Source organism: Bos indicus, chromosome 16 (genome assembly GCF_029378745.1).
Source record: "Bos indicus isolate NIAB-ARS_2022 breed Sahiwal x Tharparkar chromosome 16, NIAB-ARS_B.indTharparkar_mat_pri_1.0, whole genome shotgun sequence".
NCBI lineage: Eukaryota > Metazoa > Chordata > Mammalia > Artiodactyla > Bovidae > Bos > Bos indicus.
Window position 1 is genome coordinate 1,950,131 of NC_091775.1, and position 27,142 is coordinate 1,977,272.

Genomic DNA, 27,142 nt, shown 5'->3' on the forward strand with positions numbered 1-27,142 from the left:
GACTCTCCTTACGCTACACTAACTGCCCTGGAGGACACTCCTTACCCCACACTGGCTGCCCTGGAGGACTCTCCTTACCCCACGCTAACTGCCCTGGAGGACTCTCCTTACCCCACGCTGGCTGCCCTGGGGGACTCTCCTTACCCCACGCTGGCTGCCCTGGGGGACTCTCCTTACCCCACGCTGGCTGCCCTGGGGGACTCTCCTTGCCACAGGCGGGCTCCCCATCCAGGCTGATTCCTCCCCTGCTCCCCAGGCTCCCGCCACTTCCCTGAGTCCCGGAACAGCAGTCACATCAAGCGGCCCATGAACGCCTTCATGGTGTGGGCCAAGGACGAGAGAAGGAAGATCCTCCAAGCCTTCCCAGACATGCACAACTCCAGCATCAGCAAGATTCTCGGTGAGGGCCAGTGGGGTCTCAGGGCTGGGGGTTGGGGGCCAGGGTATGGGCCCTCGGAGCCGTAGTCCAGCAGGATGGCTGCAGGAGTCAGCTGGGTCTAACTGGGCCTCACTGGGTGAGGGCCCAAGCCACGGTGAACTCCACCAGAGTCTGCCGGTGTTCGGGAACCAGACAGGAAGCAGGGCCGGGGGGTCCTGGAGTCTTGTACCACGGTGGGGCTCTTCTGCACCCGTGAACTTGGGGGAGAGAGTGTACGTGTGCACATTCTCTAGCTCCCCCTCTCCTATCTCTCCCTAACATTGTCCTCCTCTTTGCCCAGACCCTTGGAGCTGGCTCTGGCAGGAAGCAAGAGAGACGTATTCTTGGGTTGTCAGTAGAAAGGGTTTTGAAAGTATACATCCTCTTTGGGGGCCAAGGAGAAATGGAGGGCAGGGCAGGTGGGGTTCAAAAAAGCAGCTGTTTTCAAGCCTCAGCTCCTCCAGTTTAGGCCTCTGGTTATTGTTGAGGGCCTGGGGGGCTACTCTTTTACTTATGCAAATCATGCAGACCAGAGGCTTCCCAGAGTGCCGGGTAGTTTGATATGTGGGTGGGGGCTGTGTCTTAAGCTAGCAATTGGGTATCCTTCCACCTGCCAACCTCATTCATTTGCTCAGTATCCGTGGAGCTCCCACACTGGGCCAGGTCCTTGCTGTGTATATATGATTGCACATGTATCTGGGACCCAAAACCTTCGTGGGGCTTCCAGTGCCCGCAGGGGGCGGGCCGTGTCAGCAGAGCCCAGCGCTGACCGCCTGCCCTGGGTCTGGGCCAGGCTCCCGCTGGAAGTCCATGAGCAACCAGGAGAAACAGCCTTACTACGAGGAGCAGGCCAGACTGAGCAGGCAGCACCTGGAGAAGTACCCAGACTACAAGTACAAGCCGCGGCCCAAGCGCACCTGCATCGTGGAGGGCAAGCGGCTGCGGGTGGGCGAGTACAAGGCTCTGATGAGGACGCGGCGCCAGGATGCCCGCCAGAGCTACGCGACCCCGTGAGCGGCCTGTCCGCGGCTGCGCGCGCGTGCGTGCGTGTGTGTGAGAGAGAGAGAGAGAGAGTGTGTGACAGGGATTAGTGTGGGCTTCCAGGGGAGCTGTGCGCGCGTGTGTGTGTGTGTGTGTGTGTGTGAGAGTGAGCGACAGGGGTTAGTGTGGGCTTCCTACACGACCCCGTGAGCGGCCCGCCCGTGGCTGCGGCTGCGCGCGCACATGTGTGTGTGAGAGTGAGCGACTGGGGTTAGTGTGGGCTTCCAGGGGATCTGTGTGCATTTGTGTGTGTGTGTGTGTGTGTGTGTGTGTGTGTATGTGAGCGACGGGTTAGTGTGGGCTTCCAGGGGAGCTGTGCGTGTGTGTATGTGTGTGAGAGTGAGCAACAGGGATTAGTGTGGGCTTCCAGGGGAGCTGTGCATGTGTGTGTGTGAGAGTGAGCGACAGGGGTTAGTGTGGGCTTCCAGGAGAGCTGTGTGTGTGTGTGTGTGTGTGTGTGTGTGTGTGTGTGAGCGACGGGTTAGTGTGGGCTGTCTTTTGGCTGTGTGTGTGCGTGTGGCTGCAGGGATGACTGTGACTGGTGAGTCCCTGGTGGCTCAGGATATAGATTTGTGACTGGGGACTAGCAGGTGTCTAGAGAAATGTGCCTGTGGATCCCATTTTTGACAAACTCGAAAAATTCAGGGGTACTAAAGGTCATACAGAGGATTCGTGACTTGACCAAAGCAGGCATCCCAGTGGATTCCTTTAAATAGGAAACTCACTGGGGCATACGAAATATACTGCTTTCCCAAACTGAATTCACACACAATCCTCTAGGAATATCCGAACGTGTGGCCCTGGGGCTGCATGGGCTGGGGGTGGGCGGGGGCAGGTCTGTAAATTTGCCATCAGAAAAGCGCCAGGGAGCAGGTGTGTGTGTCTTGGAGCCAGAAGGGTGGGAGTAGGAGGACGTGCCCTGAGGAGGCCCAGAGGAGAGTGGGCCTGGGGTCGAAGTCAGGAACACCTGTAACCGCGCCTGTCCTCCGCCCGCAGCCAGCAGACCAGCCAGGTGCAGATGAGCCCCTCAGAAGTCCTGTACCCGCGGGTGGCAGGCGTGCCCCTGGCACAGCCCCTGGTGGAGCACTGTGTGCCCCGCGGCCTGGACCCGAACATGCCGGTCATCGTCAACACCTGCAGCCTCAGGGAGGAGGGCGAGGGCACAGAGGACAGGCACTCAGCGGCTGACGGTGAGGTGTACCGGTACAGCGAGGACGAGGACTCGGAGGGCGAGGAGAAGAGCGACGGGGAGCTGGTGGTGCTCACGGACTGATCCCGGCGGCCCGGGCCTGGCCCTCCTCCCTGCGGAGACCTGGGCACAGCCACCCCACCCACTGGTACTTGGACTCAGGCCTGCCGGAAGATGGGCACAGCTGTGCGTGCGCAGATGCCTGCGCCATGGGAGATGACCCCTCCGCACACCCACTGTGGGCACACTGAGGTGCTGGTGGCCTCGGTGGTGATGGGCTGGGCTCGCCGAGCTCCACTGGGGCGCTTGGGGCTCGTGGCCAGGGGGCACTGTGTGACTGCCCCTTCTGCAGGTCTGCCCGTCCTGGGGGTATGGCAGCTACAGACCTGTTCCTCTAGGGCCGCAGTCTTTCATTTCCATTCTTGTTCTGGCTGGACCAGCAACCGTGGGACCAATCTGCACCCCAGCATCACCACCACAGTACCCCAGATGGCTCCTGGGACCACCAGGATCACTTTGTGCACAAAGGTCTGGCTGTCCTTGCCGTCTTTACCTTCTGCCAAGCCTTTCGTGTCTCTGGCTGCTGCGTGTGCACGTGTGTGTGCGCATGTGTGCGTGTGTGCGTGTGTTTTCGTCTGTTCTCGCATCGCATGAGGTATTTATTGAGTGCCGGGGCCGCCGCTGAGCTCCCGCGGGTGTCTCCTGGTGCCGCTCTTGCTTCTCTGGGGGGCTCTGTGCCTCTCTTTGTCCCCGAATTGCTACCTCTCCACGTCAGTCTAGGCGTCTCAGGCTCTGTGCGTCCTTACTGCGTTTCTGTCCTTGCCTCTTTGCAGGGCCTGTTTGGGTCTCTCCCTTCCCCAGTGCCCGCCCTTGCCCCTCTGGCACCCACTGGGTCTCTGCAGGCCCCAGTCTGCCCCGGGTCCCCGGGCACCCCCCTGCTCCTGCCCACTCCGTCACTGCCTCCCTGACCCCTGGAGCCACTTCCAGCTCCCGCGGCTGGGGACGTACTAGCCTCCAGAGGGCCCTGTCCTGCTGCCTCAGCCCCGTCCCAACCTGAGTGCCAGGAGCGGGGCAGAGCCCTGGCGGTGCCCCTTCTGTAAGCGGCAGGAAACTGGGAGGGCTCTTGAGGCCGCGGGGCTCCACGCCCCTCTGGAGCCGGAGGTGGGCGGGCTCCATGTTCTAGGGGGCTTCGTCCTCTTCTCCTGCCCCCCGCCTGCTGCCCCCTCCCCTGCCCCACGCCACACCAAGAGCTTGCCCGGGTCCTGGTCCCTTTCACAGAGGCTTTCCCCAAGAAAATCAAATCCTGATGGCACCTGACTCCAAAGGTCCGGAAGAGCCCTGGGCAGGGTGGGGAGGGAACCCACACCCCACAGGGACAGATGTGGCGCTTCTGTCTGTTCCCCCGTCTTCCCCCTGCTCCTGCCCCACGCCCAGCTTTTCTCCAGCTGTTTCTTTTTTTTATGACTGTAAACATAGATAGTGCTTTATTTTGTTAATAATAAGATAATGATTAGTAACTTAACCAGCACATTTCTCCTGTTTACACTTGGGGGGATTTTTTGTGTTTTGTTGATATAATAAAGACAGACCGTCTCAGAATCTGGCCCTTGCCTGGATGGGTTAGGGTTAGGGTTAGCCCCAGCCCGGCACCACTGCCCCTGGTGGCAGCCCCGTGGAGCCGAGGAGGAGACATCCCAGGCCAAGGAGGCCAGGCTAGACGCCCCCCAGAGCCGACACGCGATGGCCACCTCTGCTTCAAGGAGGGGAGCCCAGCCTCAACACGGCGCCCCCTCACGTCCGAAGAAGAGAACGCAGTGTTAGGAGCACCGTGGTAAGAGGCAGGAACTCAGGAAGCTCTCCCCAGAACTGGCCGTGTGGTCCTGTGTGTGTGCTGGGGGGACGTCGTCTCCCCTGCATGCCTCATTACCCTCATCTGAGAAACAAGGATGCTGTGCCTTAGCCAGGGCTCTTTTCCTCTCGGAGAAGGAGCCCTTTGAAAACCTAATAAAAGTACGGACTCCCATTCCACAAAAGGGCTCACGTAGACACCATGAGCCCCCCAGGATACTGATTAACGAAGCAGGGTCTCTATTTATGTACTTCAGGGCTCTGTGACCTTACACTTTGAAATGAGGATTCCAAATATCTATGTATCACAGTAAGGGAAGTAACAGTCCCTAAAAGAGCTAGATACTGAAATGCTCCAAGTGCAAGAAGAGCTGATGAAAAGACCAACTCCTGTAGCTGAAATATTAATCCCATTAATATGAAATTGGGGCAGCAAAGCAGAACAGTGCTGTGTCAGTTAGACTTGGGTTGGATTAACAGAAGTGTGTGCTGACCAGGGAGGTGAGGAGCCAGTGTGCACCACATTCCCCATCTCAGGTGCGTCGTGGCAGCCTGAGGCCCTTTCAACAGAAAAGGCCATTCTCTCACTGGAGGGGCCCAGAGGCAGGCATCCTATTCAGAGGGTTGGAGGGAGCCTGGTGGATGGACGTGACTTTCAAGGAATGGTTGGGAGGGCCGGGGATGTTTGGTCCAGAAAAGAGGAGGTTAGGGTAGGGTGGAAAGAACAAGATTGCTCTCTTTAAGGCTGTCAGCTGGGCAACACAGGTATTTGACACAGCCCCCAAGGTAGCACTAGCCTGGCCTTTTGATGAAAGTCTCAAGGGCCTGCGTTTTTGGCTTAACATAAAAAACTTGTTGACAAAGATGGCCAAAAGTGGTAGTGAGCTTCCCCAAACAGGAGAGTTCTTGAATGCTGGAAAACGGATTTCTAAGTTAGAGATGGCTAGTGGTGAGAGAAGGTAGATATGGTGATTCCGGGGCCACAAAGCCAAGAATTAGGGCCCCGGTCTTTTGATCTAGGGAGCATCCTGGCTGCCAGCCTTCGCTGGTTTTGCCCAGCCCAGACTCCCAGAGCTTGGAGCCTCCTCTCTCCTGCCCTCCCGCCCCAGGTCACCAGCAGGGCAGTGACAGGCAGACCTTGGGAAGGCTGACTGTGGCGCCCGCCCCCTAGTGGCCACACGGGAGAGTCGCTCATTTCCACCTCACTGTCCGTCCCCCACCAACTGCCCCTCACTGTTCCAACCCAAACTGGACAGTCGTCAGCACATGCCCAGCAAGGCTCACCCTTACCCGCAGCCAATCCTGAGCTCCCCTCACTTCCCTACTCCCAGGGCCCCCGTGGTCTCTGGAGCCTGAGGCCAATACTACCCAGCTCCCACTCCAGCAACCCTTGTCCTGTCCTGCTCCCAACTACGGACAGAGTCGCACGCCCACATCCTCTAAGGGCAGGAAAACCATGCCCGGGAACCTATGGTTGGGGCCCTGAAGCCCCGCCTGCTGGCCCCAGGAGAGGCAGCACAGGGTCAAATGGCTGGGAAGTGCCTGGACACTCTTAGGAAGCTGGGGCACACCTTGTTCTCTGCCCCCTGGGTGCCTCTCTGGAGGGTAAGGGGCAGAGCAGAGATGAACGTGTGCCCAGGAGTGCTTTGCCCGGAACACCTGCTCGGTGTCAGGAAGGGGCCTGAGGGAGCATCCCAGGCCACCCCAGAGTCTGGAAGGCCTGGTGCTAAGCCCTGTGGACAGGGGAGCTGGTCAGTGCCAGGGGCAGCGCAAGGAGACACGGTGAGACTCCAGGTTTTGTTTGGGAGCGGTGTGCCCAAACCTCCCATCACCCAGCCCACCCCCTAGGGAACTGGAGGGATGAGAATCATTTCTCAAGGAGAAAGTGGAATAGAGACTCAGATGAACTCTGGTACAGATGGTGGCCAGGCCAGGGGGATACAGGATACTGGGGGCTCTGTGCCAGCCACTGCCTGCTCACCACTGTACCACACCATTCCAGTCCATCAGGGTGCACTGTGCTCAGTCACTCAATTGGACCCAACTCTTTGTGACCCTGTGGACTGCAGGCTCCTCTGTCCAAGGGATTTCCCAGGCAAGAACACTGGAGTGGGTTGCCATTTCCTGCTGAGGATCTTCCCCACCCAGGGATCAAACCCACATTTCCTGCATCTCCTGCACTGGCAGGCGGATTCTTTACCACTGAGCCACCTGGGAAGTGGACACCAAGGCCCCAGGAGTCTGAGAACAAAGCTGCCTTCATAGTGGCTCCCTCAGCTCCAGAGGTGGATGATCTGAGGGGAACAGGGAGGGTTGGCACTGCCATTCAGTCCCCAGGAAGGCAGTGCCCATGACCCCTGGCCCCAGAGATGATCCCCAGAGGTCCAAGGTGCCCAGCCCTGGCACCCGCCCTCTGCTGGGGCAGGGCTTCACCACGTCCTCCACTAACATCCCTCCTAGGTGTGACACTGCTGCCCGCCAGGGGCCTGGCCACCTGGACCAAGATCCTGGGTCAGGACCTTGAACAAGGCCCCAGCTTCCAGCGCCAGCTCGACTCCAGAGGTTGCCACAGCTCACGGGTACTTCTGCAAGCACAAGCCAGAGTCCCCCTGGCAGGCAGCCGCTGCTGCTGCAGGTGCTACTCCTAAGGGCACCAGGCACTTCTGGGGGCCTCAAGGCTGGCCCTCGGAGTGCAGCCTGGGCTGCTCGGAGGTGCCCACCCAGCTCTGAGCTTCTGTTCTCTCTCCCTCTGGCCTACTGAGGCGACAGTGTGGATCCAGAAGTCACCCTGGCCTGCTCTCAGCAACTCCCCGCTCAACTCTTAACAGCTAGCGGCGAGCGAGCACCAAGGAAGTCCTGAGCACTTGCGTGTGGGGTCTTCTGGCCCATCACTTGGGCAGGCATCCACGCCTGCTTCCCTCTAGGCTCCGCCCCCTCAGGGTCAACTTCAAAAGCAGTGGAGCTGTGAGACCACCAATTCTGAACCAGGCACGTGGTGCCAGAAGTGCACCCCGAAGGACCCCAGAGAGGAGGGGCCACACCCCCTCCACGCCACCACAGAGCACATCACGGGATCCAGGTCAAATCCTCACTAGTGGCTCTCAGGTTGGCCCATACGTGACCATTTTAATGCAGGAAATGATGATCATTTACAAATGAATCATTTTATCAGCCAGAGCCAGGAGGACCCGAAAGGCAGTGAAGGAGGAGGGAGAGGCCACTGGGAGCTGGGGAAGCAGCTCCCAAGCACCTTCACAGCCGATCCCACCCAGGCCCCTGCACACCGGGCGAGCCCTGGCCATCCGTGGCCCCCGCCCTCCGACTCCCACTAGGCACTCCCCAGGGGGAAGACCGTGGGTCAACCTCAGGACAGAAGACTGTTCCCGGGAAGTGAGGGTCTGGAGGGCAAGGAGGGAGGGGACAGGATGCTGGCCACCGTGCAGCCGCCCACTCTGGGCTGCGGCCCCTCCAGCTGAGGCAGCGTGAACCCTAGCCAGCCTTCGGCTCATCCCCTCCCTTTCCTCCTGGCAGGTGGCAGAGGGACCGAGCACAGGCCTGGGGCAGAAGGGGCACTGGGGGAAAAGCACGTGTCCTCAGGATGGGAAGGGTTTATCTGGCTGGATCTGCTTTGGAGAAAGGGAGGGATCTCAGAGGAGGCGGCTGCTGGGGGAGCCATCAAACCTGACTCTAGACGCCTCCCCCAGCATCCATACATCCATCGGTCAGAGTTGGCAGGATACTCGTCTGGACCCAGCACCTCCCACATGGGGCACGCGGGGGTAGACAGGCTGGAGGCTCGGGGCCCTGGAGGTAGAAAGGAGCCCTTCCACCCTCCCCTTTCCCCAGGCCAGGAAGGTCAAACACACGAAGGCAGCCCAGACTCGGGATGGCCGGGGTGGGAAGGCTGGGCCTCCCAGGGTGGTTGAGGTCTGAGCCCAGACTCAGGATGGCCTGGGATGGGAAGGCTGGGCTTCCCAGGGCAGCCCTGACTCCAGGATGGCTGGGATGGGAAGGCTGGGCTTCCCAGGGTGGTTGAGTTCCAGCCCAGACTCAGGATGGCTGGGATGGGAAGGCTGGGCTTCCCAGGGCAGCCCTGACTCCAGGATGGCTGGGATGGGAAGGCTGGGCTTCCCAGGGTGGTTGAGTCCCAGCCCAGACTCAGGATGGCTGGGATGGGAAGGCTGGGCTTCCCAGGGCAGCCCTGACTCCAGGATGGCTGGGATGGGAAGGCTGGGCTTCCCAGGGTGGTTGAGTTCCAGCCCAGACTCAGGATGGCTGGGATGGGAAGGCTGGGCTTCCCAGGGCAGCCCTGACTCCAGGATGGCTGGGATGGGAAGGCTGGGCTTCCCAGGGTGGTTGAGTCCCAGCCCAGACTCAGGATGGCCAGGATGGGAAGGCTGGGCCTCCCAGGATGGTTGAGGTCTGAGCCCAGACTCAGGATGGCCGGGATGGGAAGGCTGGGCCTCCCAGGGTGGTTGAGGTCTGAGCCCAGACTCAGGATGGCCGGGGTGGGAAGACTGGGCCTCCCAGGGTGGCTGCAGTCCCAGCCCTGCCTGGCTTCAGGCACTCCCCATTACCAAGTCTGGCGAGGTGGAGAGGACCCTCAGGGCTGGGTTCTACCAGCCCATCCAAACAAAATCGGTCACCAGAAGCATCTCTCAGGGCTGGGGACAGGGGCAGAGCGCTCTTCAGGGACACCCCCCGGCCCCTTGCCCACCTTGTCCAAGGTGCAGACCCCAGAGCAGAGCCGGGCCCTGGAGAGCAGGTCTGGCCAGGCAGACGGGGGAGGACTGGGAAGGGTGGTCACTTTGGCATCTCCAGGGCCGCCACTTGAGGCTTCACCTTGAAATACTGGTTGAATCGGATCACTGCATACCTGCCAGAACACAGGAAAGGGAACTTGCGTGAGAAGGGAGGCCAGGTGAGCCCTGTTGGGGGCACTCACACCATGGGGACAATTTCTCACCAGCTCAGCCCATCTAGGTCTGGATAAATGGACCCCAGCCCAGGTTGGGGTTTTTTGTTCATTTTGTTTTGACTTCAACTATAATTTTTTTTTTCTTAGATCAGACTGGAGCAGCTTCTCCCCAGACATGTTTGTTTGTTGATTCTTTACAGCTCAGTGTGGTTAGTATGTTCGCCTTGTTGAGCAACAGAGCTCCAGGACTTGCCATTCTGTAAACCTGGACTCTCCCCGACACAGCAAGTGCCCAGCCCCCAGCACCCACCATTCTACTTCCGTCCCTACGGATGTGACTATTTAGTTAGCTCATCTAAGTGGGATCACACAGCATTCGTCTTCTTGTGACTGGCTTATTTCACTTAGCACAATGCTCCTAAGGTTCATCTGTGTTGTATTATGTGGCATAATTTCCTTCCTCTTCAGAGGCTGAATACCATTCCCTGTGTGTACAGACCGCGTTTTGCTTATCCCCTCACCCATCAATGGACCCTTGGGGTTGCTTTCACCTGTTGGTTACTGTGAATAATGCTACTGTGAACACGGTTCTGCAAATATCTGTTTGAGACCCTGCTCTCACTTCTTTTGAGTACACAGACCCAGCAGTTAAGGCTGCTGGATCATACAGTAATTCTACGTTCACTCTTGGAGGAAGGACCGTATTCTTCTGCACAGAAGTTACACCATTTCACGGTCCCAACAGCAGAGCCCAGGGTTCCCATGCCTCCACGTCCTCACCAACACGTGTTATTTTCTGTGTATTTTAAAAGCAGCCATCCTAGTGGGTGTGAGGCGGGGGTGACTGGGGGTTCGACTTGCATTTTTCTAATTTGGGGGAACACTTTGAAGCCAGCATTGTGATTCCTTTTCAGCTGAGGGTGGGTAGGGACGATAAAGACAGAGACTGGACCAGAATGGAAGGTAAAATGATTCCTGGTCCTTCGGGGCCACATCTCACACGTCAGGGCCACCTGAGTGGTCAGTACTCACTACACTCTCAGGACAGCCCCTGATGGGTCACTAGGGGCCCTTAAAGGAGCACTTGGGTCCAGGACCCCATGCATGGAGCACCAGCCACTGAACGACCTTGCCAGACATCCACCCTCTGGACCTCTGTCCCTTCTGCTATCAAATGAGGGTTGCACTTATGATCTTAGACTAGTTTCCAGCAATTTCCATCAGCGCCAGGCTGTGTGGGGAAGAGCCAGCCAGTGGAGCAGACAGCAGGCTACAACAGAGGAGGAGGAAGCAGCTCGGCAGGAGGCGGGGTGAGAGGCTTCTGACCCCTTAGAGAGGGGTCCTGGGCACATGTACTCTGCAGGCGTCCAGGCAGCAGCAGCCCTCCTCGGGAGGGCTGGCAGGAATGGGGGCGGTGAACGGAGCAGAAGCACGCATCCTGGGCGGTCTGTTCGGGGTGTCCTTCACTCCCACACCCTGGGCTCAAGGCTCTTCCTCCCCCCACCCCCCACCCCTGTTCCCCCAGTAACTCCCAGCTTGCTCCCCGCACTCACCTGAGGAAATCAAAGTCGATGGTGGAGAACTGGTTCTGGATGAGGGCCCAGAGTGCCCAGAGGAAGTGAGATGCCTGAAAACAGGTCAGAGAAGATCAGTGTGGTGAGCCCCCCAAACCTGTCATGGACCCTGACAGCTGGAAGGACACAGTCGCCGTGGAAGACACACAGAGCCAACACGCTGGCAGAAACGCACGGGTGGGGGGAGTCCGGGGTCAGTGCATGGCGCTCGGGGCCTCCACTCGTGCTAGCAGAAGGCAAGCAGGGTAGGTTCTCCCTGCCCTCAGGCTTACACAGACCTTCAGCTTGTTCCCCAGCTTCAGCTGGACCTGAACTCCAGCCCTGGCCTCCCCGCTACCCAGGAAAACCCCTAGGAAGAGAAATCCCAAAGGCAGAGCTCAGGCCTGCTTGCTAGTGGGGGGCTGGCACCCCGTCCACAGTGCCCTGGCCACAAGGGCATCAGAGATCGAGTCACAGGAAGACCTCTACACTGCCCTCTCTCCTATCATGAGGTGGGTGGGCTAGGAAATAAACACAGACAGGAGCCAGGCCACCGAGCAGGGGTCCATCTGCTGCCCAGGCCACCCCAGGCTCCAGAAGCCAGAGCGCTGGGGTCCCTGCTGCCGGGTGGCCCAGGCCAGGGCCCGCTCCCATGATCTCCCTCTCCACCCACTCTGCGGTTGGCTCTGCAGTACCTCTCTTGTCTCGACTTAGATCAATTAGCAAGTAGGAATGGTTACTAAAAATTTAGCCAAAGGAAGGCATGGTCGAAGAACCTTAAAAAGAGTCACTTGGTTGTACAGCAGAAATTAACATAACATTGTAAATCAACTATGCTTCAATAAAATAAATATTTTTAAAGAGGAGGAAGAACCTGACAAGAATCACTTTTATACCAATAAGGAAATAGAATAGGCGATTCAAAATTACATGAGATTAAAGATTTTATTTACGCTCTATAATGCATTGTGAAGCTCAGGTCAGCTGATGTGTCTTCTTGCTCATGCATGACTGACATTAGAAAGGCTAGCTAGCAATCCCCTTGGCACTATCAGTGGAGACCGGATGAAGCATGTACCTCGGGTAAGCAGTGCTCAAAACAGAACTGACAGCACAGTAATTTCAGAAGAAAGAGCCTGATGGGAAAGGCTGACAGAGTTCTGAGTAAGTCAGCAGGGACAGTCAACAAGGAGGATTTTTTAGAACTGACACTCTCTACTTTTTCCAAAGGCTAAAAAAAAAAAAAAAAAAAAAAAAGGGATGCATTTAATTGTAGCATGAAAGGCTAAGGTTAGACACTAGAAAGAACTTGTCCAAATGAGAGAACTGCTAAAACAGGAAGCGGGGATCTTCCTTGGAAATAGTTCTCCAGGAAGGAGAGAGAACCTGGACTTGATGGAATGAATGGGTGGAAAGCAGAGAACAGGGCATCTTAGTATTAAGTCCAAGATGGCTCTTCCCAGACTCCGCCTCAAGGCTGGAATGCTCTGGACCTCAGCCCTGACCCTGGGCTCTGCTTCCTCCGATCACAGGGCTGTGAGGGCAAGGAGCTGAGGGTGAGTCCTCCTCCCGGCTCCTCCCTCCCTGCCCCCAGCACTCACCAGAGCAAACTTGTTGACTTGCACGTAGAGCCTCTCCACCTCTCTGGGGGTCACAGCTGTCCCTTTCTGGGCCTGCAGGTAGTAGCGCAGCCACAGCAGCTGGGTCTCGCGCGCCGGGTACCGAGAGTAATCGACCTCGTTCACACCTGAGGGCGACGCGGCCGCTCAGAAGCTGCTGGGAGACGGGCCCACTGGGGGTCTCCTCCAGCTCAGCAGGTGTTCCCCGCTGCCCTCAAAACCTCCATCTCCTTTGCCCTGGGGGGCTGTGCCAAAGAAACCTGCTGCTTTGACCACCAAAAAACTCTAATGTATGGAGAGCCGACCCCCATCCCAGCTGAGGGCACTGCTTTCAGCTGAGCCGGAGGAAAGGACAGAGGGAGGCAGATTTGTTGAGGGGCAAGGCACTGTCCTGCAAGTGACGGGGGTCCCCCTAAGACAGCACCACTGCATCCCTGAACCCTACACAAAACCACAGCACATAGGAGGCGCTGGGCCAAAGCCCCGAATCAGGAGTCTAGTTGTCTTAGATCTGACGCTGCTGCTGCTGCTGCTGCTAAGTCAATTCAGTCGTGTCCGACTCTGTGAGACCCCATAGATGGCAGCCCACCAGGCTCCCCCGTCCCTGGGATTCTCCAGGCAAGAACACTGGAGTGGGCTGCCATTTCCTTCTCCAATGCATGAAAGAGAAAAGTGAAAGTGAAGTCGTTCAGTCGTGTCCGACTCTTCGTGACTCCATGGACTGCAGCCTACCAGGCTCCTCCATCCATGGGATTTTCCAGGCAAGAGTCCTGGAGTGGGGTGCCAGTGCCTTCTCCCAGATCTGACGCTAACCTCCAGTTAACTTTGAACAAGCCCTTCCTTTTCAGCGGCCTGAATCTTATTTATAAAGCAGAGGAACTGGATGCAATGTATCAATATCTGAAGCCCCGCCTCCTTTTTAGGCAACCAGTGTTGAACCAGTTGCCTAAAAACATCACCTGGAGTGCTTGGCAAAGATACAGACTGCCAGGGACCCCCCCTGTCCCGCTCTCCAGATGATGTGGACACACAGCCATGCTTGGGAGCCCTGAGCTAAGCAGCCTCAATGCCTTCTAGTTCTGCCCTTTCTTGAGTCCTCAAGCTGCCAGCCCAATACACACCAGCCACATCCCGGGCACGGTGGCAGAGAGGCTGACTGCAGAGCCGGCACAGGAAGAAGCGGTTTGTTAAAGACAGGACCAGGACTGGGCTACTTTCCCTTGTCTCCTCCTCCCTCTCTTTTCTCCCTATCTTTCCCAAGCTTCCTTGTGTTCCTGGAGAAACACACAGTCTTCTGGGCCCCCAAGAGTACGGCTGGAAAAGAAGCTGCTGGCACAGACCTACACTCGAAGGCCCAGAGAGAAGACAGTTGTTCAAGGTCACAAAGCCAGTTAGAGTCTGGTTCTTAGCTCCCCTTCCTAGCAGGGTCTCCCAGTACACTCCCTGCTCCTAAGAACCCAGGACGTGCCTCTCCTCCACTGCTCTCCCCATCCCCCCATCCTAGGTTCCTGGCCTTCATTCTCAACTTGGAAGCAGGATACGATCTTGGCCCCTTGGAGAAAGTCCAGCTGGACTCTGCTCTGTGTGGTGGGTGAGAAGGACTTAAGATGCTTGACGGTTACCCACTTTGGAAAGGCTGGTGGGTTTGGCAACCGAGCAATCACAGGCCCAGTGCTCAGCGGTGCCAGCCTCTGCTCCAGGCCACACCCCACAGTTCAGCTGCTCTGTCCAGCTGAGGCCCCACCACCCTGTGGGTTTCTGGGTGCTGCTGGTGGCACCCCGGGGAGTCACACCCTCAGGTACAGAGCTTGACAGCCCTGGTCACCTGGGATTCCAGAAGGGGAAGAATTGGCCCGGTTGGCTGGAGCGGGTGCCTTCCCTCTCCGAAGCCACGGGGACTGGTCACATCACCCCAGCACCCCACACTGCCAGCCTGGGGATGTCCCTCCCACCCCAGTGCCCACCTTCAACCACCAGTCACCTCTTTAGCCCCATCAAATTGTTTAACAATTAAGCCCCCAAGCTGGAAAAACCTGCCCTGCTTCTTCTACACAAACGATTCCATTGTACACACCTGCCTTTATGGAAGGACAGCCTACACCGGGGCATACCCCTCATCTAACCTCTTCCAAGCTGCTCCAGCCTCCCTTGAGCGCTCCCCTGACTGATGCCAGCAGGCTTGGGGCTTAGTGTGTGCCACGCTGGTGTGTGTGTCACGCATCAAAACCATGAAGCAGGCGCTATCTTCTCCATCTTACAGAGGCACAGAGAATGTAAGGAACTTGCCTTAAGGGTCATACAGCTAGTCAGCAACAAAGCCAAAAAGTGAACTGGGGGAGTCATGTTGGGGTACACGCTTTGAACCAGTTCCACCACAGTTAATCTCATCGGGCCACCAGGCCAATAGCTACTTGCTGCTTCTGCCTTCTCTGCCTGCAGGGCCCCCATTTACATGGGCTGCACTGGGCCCAAAGCAGCCCAGACGGGGGTGACTGGCAGCTGACATCAAGCTTCGCTGGAGCAGCGGGTGGGCTATGTCTGCCCAGAGGAAGGGATCTCTTTCTATCTTACCCGTCAAGCTGAGCGTCCTCAGGGATCCCACAGAGGGCATGTTTTCCGAATGTGTACCAAAGTGCCACACGGGCTAGCAGGGGCTCGCTGTGTATACGGACCCGCCCACTCCCCACCCTACCTTGAGACCTGGGGCCTCCTCAAGCAGGCTGTGCCCGCCCCTCCGCTGAGTTGTGATATCTTGAGGACAGGCGTGTCCAGCCTCCCTTCCCCATAAACCGAACCCCCTCCCGCAGTTCCCCCAGACCTGGCCCCCCATCTCAAGGACGTCTTGGACATAGGCTGAAGAGCAACACCCTTCTCACCTGCAAACTCATTGAAATGGTTGCCAATGTCAAAAGCTTGGTAGTTGTAGCCAGCATATTCATAGTCAATGAACCGTACATGACCTGTGAGGTAGAGGAAAGGCAGGGAGGGTTGGCCCCAGAGCTGGACACAGGGTTTAGTCAGGCTGTTCCAGACTCAGGAGTGCCCCCGCTGACGCTCACGGGCTCTGCAGCAACCCAGCCTAACCCAGCGTCTCAGTGGCCACCTTCTAAGCTGCTTCCTTCCGTCTGTCCATTTGCCCAGCTCCAGCTCCCCCTCTCACCCAGCTGGGCCCTCAGCTGAGGACCAGAAAACAAGGCTAAGGCCTCTGTGGGGGCGAAGCTGTGGTCAGGAACTCAGGGAGGCTGCTCTCCGTGAAGGCTCAGGGCAGCCGGGGCGTCCTCACTGTCAGGGAGGATGGCTCCACAAACCGTAATTTTGAGTTCTTTTGCGGTGAAGTTTTCTAACCAGGAATTTGTTTCTTTCTCACTTCTCTCCTACTAATCACCTTGAGACCCACAGCAGACGGTCTCCCTCTGCTTGCCCAGTGCCAGCCTGCGGAGGGTCGCCCTGCAGCTGCTGACGGGGCCGCGGCAGCCCGCCGCCCCGGGCCGGACACAGTACCTTTGCTGCTGTCGTAGATGATGTTTTTGCAGAGCAGGTCGTTGTGACAGAACACCACCGGGGAGTCCAGCGGAGGCAGGTGCTCCTTCAGCCAGACCAGCTCCCGCTCCAGCACGCCGACCTCAGGGACGTCCGCGGACAGGCTGCACGGCGGCAAGAAAGGCGGCCGGTGAGGGGCTGAGGGCGGGCGGGCCCGGCCCCCAGCCCGCCTCTCACTGCACGGGGACCCTGGACAGGCGGTCGGCCTTTCGAGCCCTCACTTCAGTGGCGTGTAAAAGGGCACTAAGGCTTTCCTGTCCTTCTGACTTTCTGTGGTTACTCTGAGAAGCTGTTTAACACATGGGCACGGGAGCGCTTTGCGAAGCATACAAGTCCCTGAGTGAACAGTGTCCTGCTTCTTCAAAGGCAGCAGGAGATAGGAGAGGCTCAGGAGGCGTCAGGGAGGAGAGAACAAACATCCAAACTCAGTTATCCCAGAAAGGAGAAGGGCGGCAGGGGAGAGATGCAACAGACCTCCTCAGAACAGTTCCGAGGGCGAGATGTAGCTCTCTTAAAGAAGAGCCCAGAACTCCTCCCGTGGGCGAGGGACGGAGCCCTGGAAGTGGCTGGAGCACTGAGGCCCTCTTGAGCAGGCAGAGGGACGTCTGGGTGTGTCTCCCTCCTGCCCTGGCAGCTGCTGACATGGTCAGAAAGGACCCGAGACCATTTTGACTAGCTTCCCACTGCACAGAGACCACTCGGGTCCACATAAGAAAGCCAAAAAAAATGCTTCTTAGCCCCACGTCTACAAGGCCAAGGGAAAACGAGGGCCTCTCGGTAGAAAGACACTTCTCTTGCGCCTCAGTAACTCACCTCTTCCTGCTTGAACTGTGGGTGTGTGACCCTGCCCCGGCCCCCTGCGTGTGTGAGGGCAAGTCCAGAGTAGGAGTGAAGATGTATACCTGTGGATGCGCGACCCACCTGTCCCTCAGCCCACCCCACCCTGCGGCCCACGGGAAGCACTTCTGCTAAAGACACACGTTGATGAATGAATGAACGGGTCAGTCAACGAGGCTCTCAGAGGCCATGGGGAGGCTGATGCGGGTGCTCTGGCACCAGTGTCCTGAACTTTGGTCCTGCAAAGCACTCAGGTCTGTGTACACTGCAAAACTAAATAGTTAGCAGAGCCCTTAAACACCTAGCCTCCTCCCCTCCACCCACTGGTGGTTCTGGGGTTTTATCTCCATTCATGTGACTCCTATTTGCTTTCTTGTCCAGGGCAGCTGGGATACATGCAGGAGGCTGAGAATGAGACGTGTCCTCGTTGACTCTCCCATAGGATGCCCCACTGGCCCTCACCCAGCCCAGAAGCCAGAATGTAGAGTATTCAAGTGGCTGAGGCACCTTCACACAGCCCTGTAAAAGGACGAGCAGGAGGCTTCCCCCAGGCTTTAAGAGGGTCAGAGCTAAAGAGCATCTGAGGCCTCCAGTCCAGCTCCAGGGGGAAACAGAGGCTCAGGGCAGAGGCTTCCTCCCACCTCCAGAGTCTTACACACCTGGACACTCTACTCCCTCACCTAAGGAGAGCAGTCCTTGGCGTGTGCAAGAATCCAAACCCAAGCCGAGCCTCTGCCCTGAGAGGGTGTCAGCGCCCTCAGGCTCTGCACTGCCCACTCTGAGTCTGCGGGTCCGTTAGGGGCCGGGCTGGGGAGGCCGCCCCTCACTCTCGCAGCAATGTCTCTGTGTCGACAGGCCTGCACAAAGTGCATTTCAATCTTGGCTTTCCTTAGAGGCTCCCTTTTCTTCCCAGATTCCTTCCCGCCTCCCGCCTTGAACTGACCATCCCAAGATAAGCATTAGGAGCTTCCTTTGGCTTGCCCAGGTCTTAGCCTGAGAAGCCTGTCTCTGCCATCCACGATGCCGGCCGCCCAGGCCCTGACCCCTGTCTGACCCTCCACTGGCCACCCCAAGGCCACGCTGCTCGTTATACTGCGGGAGCAGCCCAGACCTGCCTCCTCCGTGCGCTGCCCTGCTTCCCTCCGCTGAGCTCCGGAAAGAGCGCCAGCTTTGCTGCCTTCAGCCCTGACGTCTCTTAAGGCTGAGCGGATGGCAGAGCAGTAACCACTGCCGCGTCACAGAAACTCCCACCCCCCAAGCAGACAGCTCCTCCGACTCCTCTGTCCCTCAGAGGCAGTGGGAGCGGGTGACAGGGCTGGGGGCCCCCTCAGGGAAACCTGGGGATGTCCACCGAGCTCTCAGATCCAGGTGCGCTGGTATGGGGGGTGGGGTACTGTCTCCCTGGAGAAAGGGCTTTCTAAGTGTTCACACGTATGTACCAATCAAGCCATGCACACCGCCTCCTGATGCCCCCTGAGCAGTGATCAGCCCCTGTCCCCACCACGCTGGGCCCCTCCAGGCCCCCACCTAGCACCAGACCACCATGCCCATCCCGCCGGGCCTGCCTCGTCCCCCTGTCCTCCGTCTCCCCGGGAAGCTGCCATGGCAATGTTCCTCGGAAGGCAGCTCCCTGATCCCCCGCCCAGAACACCCAGGGAGCCTGTCAACATGCAGATTCCCAGGGTCTCATGTAAGACCTCCCAATCAACCTCCAGGGTTAGGCTCAGAATCTACACATGCAAGAACCCAGGGGGACCTCATGCTCCAGCTTAGGGACCCGAGGCTTAGATGTTGCCCATCAGATTACAACACTCCCCCCACTGGCCTCCCTGCCTCAAAGCCCCCAACTCCCACCCAAGTCTGCCCTTTACAATGAGCTCCTTACAAGATGAAGGTGTCTAACACTTTCACAGTGATTCTCCACTGCCTGCTAAATTAATCTGGGCTCCTTTACCCACCATGAAGGCCCCTCACAATCTAGCTCCAACTCCCCTCTGCGGTCCCATCTCCCACAACCTGCCCCCAGTCCCTCCTAAGACTGGCTCCAGCCACCTCATCCACTCATCATCCATAAACAAGCCTCTCCTCCAGCCGGAGGCCTCCCTTCTCATCGCTGCCATCTACCTCTGCCAAGAAGACGGTCCCTGATGCTCCCTCTCATGCTCACATACCCTGCACAGGCGGGTCCTATTTACATGGATGACTTCTAAGCTCCTTGAGGGCAGGGCCACTTCTCCCTCAGGTATTTTTATTGTTTTAAAGTCCAATCAGTGTTTGTGAGATGAACCCTAAGTCAGGGTTATTAGGCAACGACGGGAACTCAAGTGCTTCCAAGTCTCATCCAAGTGATTGTTCGTCGCTGTCCTGCTTGTGGCAGGTTAGACAGCTTAGGGCAGGGTCCATCCCCTAAAGAGGCTCAACTTAAGCAGCTTGATTTGCCCAAGGTCAAAGGTGTGATGAGAGAAAAGGAATTCGGCCAGCTCTTCTTCAAAGAGCACGCCCCTCTCAACAAGGTCACCCTCTTAAGATTACACAGTGACAGTACAGTCAAAAGAAGCGGCAGGAACAAGAGTCGTGCCTGAACATCGAGCCTGGGCTCCAGTCCTTGAACGGCCATTGATCAGGTGGGCAAGCCCATCTCTCCTCTGGGCTTCAGTTTTTCCATCTGCCAAGTGAAAGTGGGAGGCTGGCTGATCAGAGGGTCTTGCTCTTTGTGTGCTGCTCAAGTCCTAGAACAAGTCCTAGTCCCTTCCTAGAGGGAAGGCGGTTCTTGTCCCAGAGACACTGACGTGGAAGGTGTGAACACGGGCCATCCGAGACAAACAGTCCCCAAGTGGTGCTTAATAATCAGTGAGAGGGAAGACCCCGATACGGTCATGAGTGCGTGCGTGTGACAGAGATGCATCCTCGGGATGGATAATTATTGTCTTATCTCAGAGGGGACATGACACCCTTCCATCAGACCTCTTCTGTACCCTGCCCCTATGAACATTTGGAAAAGAGTGATGCTCAACCTCAGTGGGGAACATGGAGAGATCAGAGACGCACTATGGCCTTTTGAGGGGGCAGGGATGCCGCTGCTGCTGCTAAGTAGCTTCAGTTGTGTCCAACCCTGTGCAACCCCATAGACGGCAGCCCACCAGGCTCCCCTGTCACTGGGAATCTCCAGGCAAGAACACTGGAGTGGGTTGCCATTTCCTTCTCCAATGCACAAAGTGAAAAGTGAAAGTGAAGTCGCTCAGTCGTGTCTGACTCCTAGTGACCCCATGGACTGCAGCCCACCAGGCTTCTCCGTCCATGGGATTTTCCAGGCAAGAGTACTGGAGTGGGGTGCCATTGCCTTTTCCAGGGGCAGGGATGACTTCAGTCTACCTATTCAAGGGTAGGCTGGGGAATCAAGGATCTGAAGGCTAGAAGGATCTCAGGTTGCTGGCCAGACAGCATAAGGAAAGGTCCAGGGAACTCCATCTCACCCGGGAAAAGGCAGTGTCAGGAGGGGCAGAGCACGCCCTCCCTGGGAAGAGCAGTGAGGTAGCAGCAGCTGTCAGTTTGAACAAGGTGGGGGAGTGGGGTCCTGGAGCCGTGTGGGGGCAAGAGGTGTCCGGGCAAGTAGCAGGAATCTTGATGTCTCAAGGGCTTGTCAGCTGGTGAGCTGAGCCCCATACTGTTCTCTCAAGAGGGCCAGGCCATCCCTTCCCGGGGCTCGGAGCCAGCTCAGGGAGAAAGGGTCCTGCAGAAACAAGAGCCCTGCCTCGGACTAGCCCTGGGACCCCAGGAAAAGCCTCGTCTCTGAGCTCAGTATCCTTCAAGTGAAATGGGGAAACGTTGTCCTCAACCCTAGTACCTGCCATAACCAAAAACTGAAGGAGAAATAAGCTCATAAGGACAAAACTGTGGGAACAAGTTCCTGAGATTTCACGGACTGGCCGCACTCTGCGTGGAGAGAGAGGCCCAGGAATCGGGACTGAAGCTAAACCTTCTGTCGAGCAGGCTGGGCCAGGGGCCATGCTAAGGCTGCAGCGACAGCGGAAGCCTCGGGCTCTCTGAGATACTCGTACCTGGGGTTGATCTCGTTCTTCACGAGGGCGAAGTAATTGTGTATCTTGTGCCAGAGGGTGGGCTTAGGCAGGCTGCCGTTGGCATGGATGGTGTGGATCTTGGCCATTTCTAAGGCGATTAGCCTGCAGCAGAAAAGAGGGAGGGCAGAGTCTGAGAGTGGGGCCAGTGTGGGACTATCACAAGTCAGGAGCTCTGGGTCCTGCAGAAGGAAAGTCTCGGGACCTTCAGGACGTGAAAAACATAAGGCCTTCAGCCCAGCAGCTGGGACAGCATCAGGGAGCGAAAGGGCAAAGCAGTGAGCTGTGGCCACAGGTCAAGGACCTTGCCCCACCACAAGGTTGAGTAACCACGGCAAACCCCGAGGACAGAGGGGTCACCTGGGCATGGGGGCGGAACCCCTCCCACCGCCCCACCCCGCCCATCTAGACTCAGACCCATGCCATCAGAATGAGGTAGATGCCCGGCCCCAAGGAATCAGGGTGGTGATGCCAAGCAGAGGAGCAATGCACATCTCTTATCAGCCTGGCCAAGGTGGGGAGGGAGGCAGGCCGGCCCTGGGCAGCCCCTTCCTCTGCAGCAAGGAGGCGATGCTGGCGGCTGGGTGCCAAGGACGCAAAACAAACCAGCGTTCTATTTTCAAGTTCTCCCGTGGACACTATCCAAGGTCCCAGGAGGGAAGCAGGGGGTGGTGGGAGGGGAGAAAGCAGAGCTGGGGAGGTTGCTGAGAGAGGGCGGGAGTGGACAGAGGACGGGTTGCTCAGAGAGGGAAGGCCCTGATAAGGAGCCCAGCGTCTGAGGCCCTCGCCCCCGTGGGCTCCCCCGCCCCCTGCCAGCTCCCCCTCCTGCAGCCCCACCCCCACCCAGCTGCGAGCCTCCAACATTCAAGCTTCCTTCGCCCCTGCCTGCTGCTCAAATAATAATTGCTGGGAAAGACAACAAGAGCATTGGCTGTTTGAAACCTTGTTACTAAGTTGTTCTAGGGACAACCCCTCCACTTGCCAGGTCCTGGCAAGGAGCAGCCATCACCCACCAGGAGAGCTGGACAGACCAGGGGCTCCCCGAGAAGCCCCCAAGGCTCTCACCATTAAAGGGTGGAGGGGCAGGAGGCGTGGTAGCAGCCAAGTGGGTGAGAGAGGAAGCCTGTCCTCTCAGGGGCGAGAGAGAGGCCCTAGGGCAGGAGTGAGCCCACCAGAGCCTGGGCAAGGTGGGGATGCAGACCTGAAACCCGGGGCTCCCCTACTCCAGGGAAGATTCCAAAGCAAAGAGCCTAAACAGAGCGTTTTCCTGAATATCAACAGGGTTGTTGTCTGGAATAGCAAAGAAAGTAACCTTAACACAGCATTTTTATGCTGCAGAGCATGAAAGCATCATGCGGAGGTTGGGAGGTGAGGTTCAGGGACAGCCAGGGAAGTAGCTCCTGCGCCTCCCCTCTGCCTTTCCCCCAGAGATCCACCTTCACCAAAAGGACAATGGTCCATCCTGGGAATCATGGAGGAAGCGTCTGCTTCCTGCCTCTATCCCAAGTTCTGACTCTCCCCTAAGTGTAAAGTTCTTCTTCTTATCAAACCTAAATCCATCTGCAATATTCCTGACAGTGGTAACTGTTTCCACGGGAGGATGCCGGGCAGTATCCGTGGGAGAACGGGGGTGGGGAGGATCTGTGAACTTCTTGGCACAAGGCTGAGGGGGAGCTGGGGGGGGACTATGGGAGGAGTCAGGATGGGGTCCGCCCCGCTGCAGCCCACTCTGACCTCATGTCTCCAGCTGGGTGCGTATGGACCTGCAGCCTGAGAAAACCCTCTCACGGGGGTGCACATTCCATCCTTACCCACCCCACACACGCAACTGCACGTGAATATCCTGGGGCCCAACCAGCCCGAAAGGCAGTGCTCTCAGAGTCCCTTCTTCCACGTCCCCAGAGGGCCTGCTAGGGCTTAGCTGCAAATGGGGCAGGGGCACTAACTAACTTGGGGTTAGCTGGGTAACCTCAAGATGACGGAGCAAAGATGCTTCTTGGTCTACTCCCTAAGTGGGCTTTCCTGTTTCCCCTCGAGAGCTGAAAAGCTTCTTCCCCTTAGGGGAGACAGGACAGATCCCACGGATCTCAAGCAGACCCCTGTGCTGCTATCGGGGGTGTCTGGGGTAAATTTCAGCCTGCCTCAAGCCTCCCTGCGGTCTGAGCGCCCTGCCCGTGGGCGTGGCAAGAAGGAGAATCCTGCCCAACCTCCCTGCCCAGCATGGTAAGAGGAGAGCATCAGAGGGCTCTTCTTTTGTTCTCCCCCTTCCAGACCCCCAACAGAAGCATCCACAGGTTAAGTCTAGTTCCTGGGTCCTACACATCCAGGCATTGAATAGGAGGTGATCCCTAAGGGGTATAGGTGCTTAGGAATCTCTGGAAGGAAGCCTCAGCAGTCTCCGAACCTGGGCTCCCACCCTGTCAGGAAGAACAGAAAGAGCTCGTATGGGGAGAGGGCTGGCACCTTCTGGGAGGGGACAGCCACACTCAGCCCGGGTAAGGCCTGTTCTCCAGGAGTCCCTGGGCTCTTGGCAGGAGGAGGGAAGCAGGAAACCTTGAGCGCTCTGGGGATTTGGCTCAGGTTTCACTTCCAAGGCTACGCGATGTTTCCCGGTCAGATGTGGGGTGGGCAGAGGACTGAGGCATGGGCCAGGAAGCAGATCCCCTTTGGTTTCACGTTCAGCAAAATTCTCACTTGCCTCCCCAAGAACACATCTTTTTAGCAGACCTCACTGAATATCGAGACAAAACGACAGCTGCTCTCCACAGAGCAAGGCACACACACACGTTTCATGCAATTTCAAGGAGTTCATAGATCTTAAGACTCTTTCACGGACTCGGCTCCACCAGGGAAGCTGGCCAACGACTTCAAAGCCCAGGGCCTGTGGAATCCTGGAGATGAACAGTACCCCGGGTGCCCTCCTTACCTGAAGAGTCGGGGCTCACGGATGTGCTCTGGCCCCAGGGCCACGCCCCTCATGTACTCATAGCACAGACCATTCTGGAAGGTGCAGTAGAGTTTCGGTGCACAGCCGTGAGCCCGTAGCAGCTGGAAGTTCCGGACCTCGCTCTCACGGTCCACCAGCAGCTCCGTCCGCTCCCCATAGACTCGGACCAGCACACAGTCCCGCATGTCCTCCTCCACGTAGCAGGCCACCAGCTTGTTGGTGATGCCGTCAGTGAAGCGCTGGCACAGGGGAGAGGGCAGTGCAGGGGCGTGTGGGGCAGGCAAGGCACCCCGTGCTGCCCCAGCTCCAGCAGGTGCTGCTGGTTTGAATGCTGAGCGCAATCACACAGCACCCACATCCTTTAGCCCTCTCATTTAGTGAAGAGCTCAGCACTGCTCTTAACCCTCCACCCTTTCCCAACGCTTGAGACAGACCAGAGAGTTCAAGAAAGAAACAGGAGCTTGGGCTCACCCCAGACACACTTCTCCTGGGTCTGCCTCTGGTGGATGGGATTTGGCTGCTGAAGAATTTTCACACCACTTAGTGGGCAGAAGCCTGCCCCATCACTCCCTACCCCCAGGTCCCATCAGGCCCTAAAAGAAACCTCCATGGGCCAGAGTGCCACAGAGGGGGCAAGGAGTTGCCCAGGATGGGGGCAGCCTGACCTGACTCACCTCTTATCTCTCTGCCTGCCAGACCGAGGGCCCCTTGCCATCCCTCTTGCCCCACCCAGCGGCAGCAGTACAGGAGGGTACTGAGATTGGCACCCGCCCCAGGGCCAGGTGGTCACAGCTCCTTATGGCCAGGAGAGACAGACAGAAGATCCTGGGCTGGGAGAGCAGGTTCTCTGAGCAGGGTGACAAGGGGGAGTGAACCACGGAGTTTATGGGGTACAGAGTGAGAGGGGTGGAAGGGGCCTTAGGGGACATCTGAAGCAAGAAAAGGTGGGGAAGCTGAGGCGCAGAGAATGGAGGGACTGGAAGGCAACATGTTAGGCCAGTGCTAGAATTAACCTCAGGCCTGCTTGATGGCCTGACAATTTTACACCAAGGTGGTCTTTTACTGTGAAAAGGTTACCCCTCCCCCTCTCCCGAAAGGGTCTGTAAGCCTTCCCAGGTCCTGAACCTCCCTCTCCCCACCGGCAGCCCCAGCAGCGCGGAGCCCCCTGCTGCTCTAGTACAAGCCGCAGGTGCCCACTCAAGGCAGCAGCCCCCACAGGCAGCTCCCGGACAGGCTGGGGCAGCTGAGGACCCTCTCCCGAGGTCTGCTGGGGAGTCAGCCTGGGGCTGCTCAGGGAGAGACTGCCCGCGTTTGTGTCCCTACGCCTGTGCCCAGCGGAACAGGGAGGTGCCCTGTGTAGGGGGTGCTGAGCCAGAGCTCAAGGCAGTAGAGAGGCTTTCCACCGGGCGCGGGGCTGGGGGCTAGCTCGAGTTCCACAGGGTGGCTCCTGGGACCAGCAGGAGCAGCTCAGAGCCCGCAGACTTCGCTCCCACTCTGGGCTGCAGCGGGGGCACTGATGTGAGACGTGAGAGTGTGGGGGGCGCCCTTAAAAGTTCCTGCCTCCGCAGCTTTCAGAGCCGGGTGGGCACCGGCTTCTGGGCAGGGGGGACACGCGCGCACAGCGCCCGGGGGTGGGGCCCGCACGCGCGGCGCGCTGACAGTGGGCAGGTGGCCCTCTGGCGCGCCCGGGCCCCGAGAGGAGGGGTGCGTGTGCAGGGCCGAGAGAGCGGGGAGCCTGGCTGTGCTCAGGGACCGAGACAGAGAAAGAAGGACCCAGGCACGCCGCCGGCGCACCCCCTCGCGTGCAGCAGCGGCGCGCACCCCTGAGACCCACACCCGAAGGGATGCCTGGCCAGACGCGCGGGCAGCCCAGCTGCAGCCCCGCGGGGCCGCGTCCCCGGCGGCCCGCCTGCTCGGCTTACCTTGGTCCGGACTCGTTCGGGCTTCCAGCGCGGCCGCAGCTCCCGGATGAGGCGCAGGGCGCCCGGGAGGATGTCGTCCTGGTCCACCGAAATGCCGAAACATGGGACGGCGGCGGCTCTCGGGGGTCCCGGGGGCGCCCCGCGGCCGGCGCCGGCCGCCGCCTCCATGCCCCATGCGCGCCGCGGGGGTGGCCCCGGCCCTCAGGTAGGAGGGCGGGCCGGGCAGCCGGGCCACGGCCGGCCCCTGCAGCCCCGCCCCCGGAGCGCCGCGCGGACGGGGGCGCGGCGGGGGCGGGGCCGGGGTGCGGCGGGGGCGGGGCCGGAGCGCGGCGCGGGCCGGGGCGCGGGCGCGGCGGGGGCGGGGCCGGGGTGCGGCGGGGGCGGGGCCGGGCGCCTGCGGCCGCGACGTCACGTGCCGCCGGCCGGGGCGGCACCGCCTCCTGCACCCTTGGCTGCCCGCGCGCGGATGGGGCAGCTCCGGTTCGCTCCCCGATTTCCGAGGCCGCGAGAGGCCTCCTCCCTCCAGCCCCGCCGGAGGCCGCGCCCCCGGATAACCGGGACGGGGCCCGGGGAAAGCGCCCCCCGCGCCCCGAGTCCGCCCGGAGGTGTGGAGGTTCCGCCGCCCCCAGGTGGTCAGCTTGGGCGGCACCACCTGAGCCCCCAGTCCCTGGACTCCTGCAAGAGGCTCCGCTGGAGTAGGCCTTTTGGGATGGCGAGGGGACTGGGGAGATGCATTTTGTGGGCGGCCGTGCCCGTGGGGACCTCAGTCACCAGCCGGCTTGGGAGAGCGCTCGCGGCGCCACCCAGGAAAGTGCCTGTTTCCCCACGTGGCCCCTTTCACTTCTTCGGGAACCTCCCAACCGCAAGGCCCCTGTCCTCATCACTGCCCAGAATCCCGCTCTGCCCCGCAGAACTTCTGGGCTGATGAGTGTTCTGTTTCTGTCTTGTCCAGGGCTGTGGCTACCAGCCACATGTAATTGTCCAGCGACTGAAATGGGGCTAGCGTGACATTTAGTTTAATTTTATGTCTAATGTAAACAGCCGTATATGGCTGTCTTATAGAATAGGACTAGAAGATGTTGGGGATGGGGGGGGTGTGCTACTTAAGGTCACGGAATCCAGGATGTTGGGAAAGGACCGTGACTCCAAGCCTTCCTGCAGCAAGGAAATACAGCTAAGCAGGCAAGAAGACTCAGAGAGTCATGCTCCTGGCTCTGCACAGGGATGTCACAGA

General features: G+C 58.7%; 2 protein-coding genes across 5 annotated transcripts in view; one reads left to right on the top strand and one right to left on the bottom strand.

The window, feature by feature from the left end:
- Window positions 1–4,247, top strand: part of SOX13 (SRY-box transcription factor 13) — a 30,951-nt gene extending 26,704 nt beyond the window's left edge. For all 4 annotated transcript variants that reach the window (XM_070767747.1, XM_019976499.2, XM_070767745.1 and 1 more), the window contains exons 12-14: window positions 257–400; window positions 1,212–1,428; window positions 2,456–4,247. In XM_070767747.1, coding sequence (XP_070623848.1) covers window positions 257–400; window positions 1,212–1,428; window positions 2,456–2,732 — 638 coding nt within the window. In that variant the 3' untranslated portion in view covers window positions 2,733–4,247. The remainder of the gene's footprint in view (window positions 1–256; window positions 401–1,211; window positions 1,429–2,455) is intronic.
- A 3,344-nt stretch (window positions 4,248–7,591) lies between these two features.
- On the bottom strand, window positions 7,592–26,099 carry ETNK2 (ethanolamine kinase 2). Its single transcript, XM_070767748.1, has 8 exons — window positions 25,909–26,099; window positions 23,966–24,225; window positions 21,022–21,144; window positions 16,088–16,230; window positions 15,463–15,546; window positions 12,569–12,714; window positions 10,968–11,041; window positions 7,592–9,372 (listed from the first exon to the last, which is right to left on the bottom strand). The coding sequence occupies exons 1-8, from the start codon at window positions 26,074–26,076 to the stop codon at window positions 9,300–9,302; spliced, it is 1,071 nt and encodes a 356-aa protein (XP_070623849.1). The 5' UTR covers window positions 26,077–26,099; the 3' UTR covers window positions 7,592–9,299.
- Between the last annotated feature and the right edge of the window lie 1,043 nt (window positions 26,100–27,142).